This window comes from Vigna umbellata, chromosome 10 (genome assembly GCF_029865625.1).
Source record: "Vigna umbellata cultivar VRB3 chromosome 10, Vumbellata_1.0, whole genome shotgun sequence".
Lineage (NCBI taxonomy): Eukaryota > Viridiplantae > Streptophyta > Magnoliopsida > Fabales > Fabaceae > Vigna > Vigna umbellata.
The window spans coordinates 13,604,948-13,609,517 of NC_142174.1; the positions used below are offsets into that span (position 1 = coordinate 13,604,948).

General features: G+C 35.4%; 1 protein-coding gene across 1 annotated transcript; it reads left to right on the top strand.

The window, feature by feature from the left end:
* The first annotated feature begins 272 nt into the window (after positions 1-272).
* On the top strand, positions 273-2,189 carry LOC148191960 (glucan endo-1,3-beta-glucosidase 13-like). Its single transcript, XM_088100270.1, has 3 exons — positions 273-534; positions 642-1,754; positions 1,870-2,189. The coding sequence occupies exons 1-3, from the start codon at positions 414-416 to the stop codon at positions 1,899-1,901; spliced, it is 1,266 nt and encodes a 421-aa protein (XP_087956396.1). The 5' UTR covers positions 273-413; the 3' UTR covers positions 1,902-2,189.
* The last annotated feature ends 2,381 nt before the right edge of the window (positions 2,190-4,570 follow it).

A 4,570-nucleotide genomic window follows, 5' to 3' on the forward strand; every position in this document is an offset into this window, starting at 1 on the left:
TTTACCTGAAACAATGTAAATACTAGCTTTAATATTATATTGTAAGTGAAGTCTTTCACTGTATTATTATTACCTTTGGGTATTTATCATTATAAATATATATTCAGTTGGTCACTTTTTCTTTAATTCTCAATATTGCATGACCATTAATTATGTGTACTGATGTTATTTCTCCATTTCTCTTTGTAAGAATTTGTTAGCATGTTTGTCCTTTTTGTGTATTTATTTATTTTCTCGTACTGTTATTACACGACGAGTCTTATTTTCTATTTTTCCCCCAAATGGTTCAAACTTTGGATGTGGAACTGCAGATGTAGGCATTGTGGAGAAAGAGAAACTCATAAACATCGCAACACGAGTTAAGTGTTCTTCTGCGCTATTAAAAAAGGTCACATTTCCAATATAAGAAGTGCATGAGCCCGAGAACTTCCCAGCAAGTTCGAGTTTGTTTAAAAAGTGTGCTTCATACAAAAGCTCTGAAGAAAATGGGGTGGCTATGTCCTATTTTCTTTCTTTGTTTTCTGGGTCTTACTGGTAATGTGTTTTGTTTTCATAAAGTTCTCAACTTTGAATGTTGTGCAGTGTGTTTTTTTTACTTCTTCTGAATCTAATATTTGTTTTTTGTTGGTTTAAATTTGCAGTAACTGGTCAAGAATCCATTGAGTTCCTAAACCTATGTGAGACGAGTGATGACATTTTACAAGCCTCATCACAAGCTGATGAGCTTCCCTTGGCTGTTTCAGTGAGCGCTGAAGACCTCAATGAGGTCTCTTTCAGTATTCTATTGGCTGAAAGATGGCTCAGACACAACGTTCTTGCACACTACCCTGCCTCCAATATCACCACCATAGTTGTGGGAACCACTGCTTTCTGCCAACAGCACCAACACAACCACCTCTCTGAGGTTCTGTCTTCCCTGAAAAATGTCTACCACTCACTCAAGAGGTGGGGTTTGGAGAAAGACATAAAAGTTTCTGTTGCTTTTACTCTGGAGTGTTTGTCTCTAAACAGAGTTTATTCTAACAATGATTTGAAAATGGTCAAACCCCTATTAGAGTTTCTCCAAGAGGTAAACTCCACATACTCTGTGATCCCACATAATGGCTTCTCCCATTTCTCTGATAAAAGTTTGAGCTTGGTGTCTTCCCACTTTGAGTCCTTGAAAAAGCTTGGATTTTTCTGTCTCGGCAACATAAATGTCATCGCCATTGTTACAAAAGGGAGAAAAAGCACGGCAAGAAAGCTTTCAGTTGTTGATTTTAGCCCAATAGGTTCTTTACCAGTAAGGCCAGCTCCAACACCAGAAATAGCCAAGGCACCAATGACCCCTTCCAATGTACCTTTGCCTCCTTTAGCACAAGTAGTTTCTTCACCCCCACCAATTCTTTCTCCCGCTTTTGCCCCTGAAGAGCCACCATTTGGTGTTCCAGCTAGTTCACCTCATGGTTTCACACTCCCTCCTTGTGATCCACTACACAATGGCTCACCTTACCCCCAGATATTCCCTGTCCAGAAGGTGTGGTGTGTGGCTAAGCCCAGTGTTCCTGAAGAAACCCTGCAACAGGCTATGGATTATGCTTGTGGAGAGGGTGGTGCTGATTGCATGGAGATTACGCCACAGGGAAACTGCTATTATCCTGATACTGTGGTTGCTCACGCTTCCTATGCTTTCAACAGTTACTGGCAGAAGCACAAGAGAAATGGCGGAACATGCAACTTTGGAGGCACTGCCATGTTGATCAATGCTGACCCAAGTAAGCATGCATTGTCCATATTGTCTTTGTTTTCTCAAATCTGTTTTAGCTTGGTTGGTGCTATTGTTTTCTTCTCTTGTTCCCTTCATTATGAAAGAGTGGTATTGATTTGCAGGTTTTCTTCACTGTCGGTTTATTCTTAGCTAAGCGAAATCAAAGTGGTGCTGGCGACCTTCTTTTTCTTGCAGTTAGTGTTGAGGATTTTATGTTAAGGTGACATTGCTTTTGATTTCCTTGCAATCTGTTTATTTATAATGTATGGACCTAGGCAGCTTCTATATTGGGAATAGAACAAGGACTAACTTAGATACGTTCCAGCATAATCGTCATGTTGTTTGTTTTCCCATGGTTTATGGATATATGTAGTAACTAAGTTGTAGTTCTGTTCTGAATTACTTTTCCGATCTATATGTCTATTTTTCCTTCAATTTTCTACTAGAATTGTCTTTTGTTGTTTTAGCTGTAAGAATACAAATTTTATCAGATGTACCAACACATTTTTGTTTCTTGCATACCATTTAAATCAGTTAGAAATTTGCGTATGGAAATAGAACATCTTGAATGGTTAGTTTTCAAAACAGGATTACAATTTGTCGTTTTGAATCCAGTCATTGTTGATTATCTTCCCCAATTCAAACATCCTTGCTCTGTTTGTCCGAAGGGTCTTTTCTTTTTGATCTACAATGTTTTTTTCTTGCTCTGTATGACAGAAATGTCTTTCCTTTTGTCATCTAAAATGTTTTTTTCCTCAAAAATCTAAGCCGGAACTACGCTAATCATCTAGCACATAAACAAAATCGAGGTATGTCAGCATTATAGTTTTATTAGAATTTCATGTAAGAGTAATTTGGATTGAATATTGGGCAGTGCTGTACTCAGATGTCCATTTTTCCTTATAAACTGATAATAAAGTGTAAAATATTCTATTGGAGTCAGGTTAGAATGATTTGAGTTTTATACAATGATGTTTGATTTGGGTTATACAATCGAAAATTTTGTGCAAGGTAGTTTGATATTTGTGGAACGTTTTAGTCCTTAATTTGAATTTTTCTTCTGTAGCATTTGATTTTACTTTTTCTGTAAAAGGTTAAGCATTATAACGCATTTATGAATTTTGTGTAGCTATCATTTAAGAAGGGTTTTTAAATTTTACTGAAAGGATAAAATGTTTGATTATACAGTTCTGATGAGTGATTTAAAAGATGTGGGGGGCAGTGTTAAGTGTTGTCCTCTCAACTTTTTGGGTTTCATGGCCCACCTGCTGCAGCTTTTTACAGTTTGTTTTATATTTTGGTGTTTCCGAAAGAAGGTGAAACAAAATTCAAGAAAATGCTTCTGCCTAAAAAGCATTATTGGATGGGTTACAGTAGGATGAAAAAGGAGCAACGGTCAGCCACAGTGTGTATTCAACGCACTTGTTTGTATTTGAAGAGATCTAAAAGGTTTTGAAGAGGATATAGGTGAAAAAAAGGGTAATTTTGGGTAAAACCTAAGCACCTCAAGCTGCACCTTTTATTCTCTTTCTTAATCATAAGATCAAGACTAATTTAGACAAAAAAAAATTTATGTACACCTCTCAATTTTTATACCTCTTTCCAACACTCAATAAAACAATATTTTTACTTTCCTAGACTATTCATTCTAAATGATTTTATTTTGTATTTTAAAGTACAAATATTATTTTATTGGTGTTGGATAGGTGTTGAATGAAAAATGAAATATCAGTCTTACTATGCTTAATTTTTTTTTCTTAAATAAATTTAGTGTTTCGGAGTAATTGAGATGCATAACTACATTCCTAAAAAGCTTTCACTGAATTGATTGCTCTGGTTCATATCACATCTCTCGAATTTGATGACCTTGTTTGTTGTCCCTGATTAGGTAATCTGGTTTGTTATCTTAGATATGATAAGTTAAACTGGAATGGGGATTTCGGTGCACTGAATGTTGCCCGAATTTCGTAATCTGCTTCGTTATGGACGGATTGGTTATTATAGAAATGATTTTTGCATGCAATCCCGTGGATGTGCAATTATGTAGAGAATTTTGTAGTCGTATTAGTTTATGTTGTTTGTAGGTGGCTATAATTTTAATATTGGAGACGGAAGCTTATTCTTTAGACTTGAGAGACTTCATGAAAGATGAAGATTATACTAGGCCTTTTACAACTTATTAGGTATTTTCTATACATGATGGTTTACTTAAGTGAGTGAAAGGTATCGCTTTTCAGCTTGGGTTTGTTTATGTTATTATGAGATTTGATAGAGCTAATAAGCAACCTGCAAGGAAAACATGTGTTGTTAGTATAGGAAATATAAATATGACCTTCAACCTAGTATAATAGCACAAGAAAAATGTCATTATCCCTTTTAATTGAGACATAAACCAATTGATAATAGATAAATACTCAAGAAATAAGAGTACAGTGAATTAAAATTGATTACATCTAACTTCAACGTGAGAAAGTTCAACTATCCATAGAATATTGTTATACAATTTCAACATCATCTACATATAAGATTTACAATAAGAACATTTCTCTAGCTTTACATACCTATTTCTACTCCACCATTACTTATTTAATCCTCTACTCAATGTCTAAAATGAGAACATGAGGTCTTTATTCATAAAATTTTTTGGACTGTGCTAAGCCCAACTTTTAAACTCAGTCACAAAGGTTTCCTTCCATGGAGGGATTTTTTTTTTCTGTCTCTACAACCTATGTGGATGAGCACCACTTTCTTGTGCTTCAGTCATGCATCACCTTAAGTGTTCAACATCATTTTCTTGTGGCTTACCTGCAAAAGTAACGTTCC

What these genes read in the sequence shown, in the direction of transcription:
- LOC148191960 (XM_088100270.1), top strand. Translation starts at nt 414, where the DNA reads ATGAGCCCGAGAACTTCCCAGCAAGTTCGAGTTTGTTTAAAAAGTGTG. An exon ending in TTGTTTTCTGGGTCTTACTG is followed by an intron (nt 535 to 641) that starts GTAATGTGTTTT and finishes TTAAATTTGCAG; the next exon opens with TAACTGGTCAAGAATCCATT. An exon ending in GTTGATCAATGCTGACCCAA is followed by an intron (nt 1,755 to 1,869) that starts GTAAGCATGCAT and finishes ATTGATTTGCAG; the next exon opens with GTTTTCTTCACTGTCGGTTT.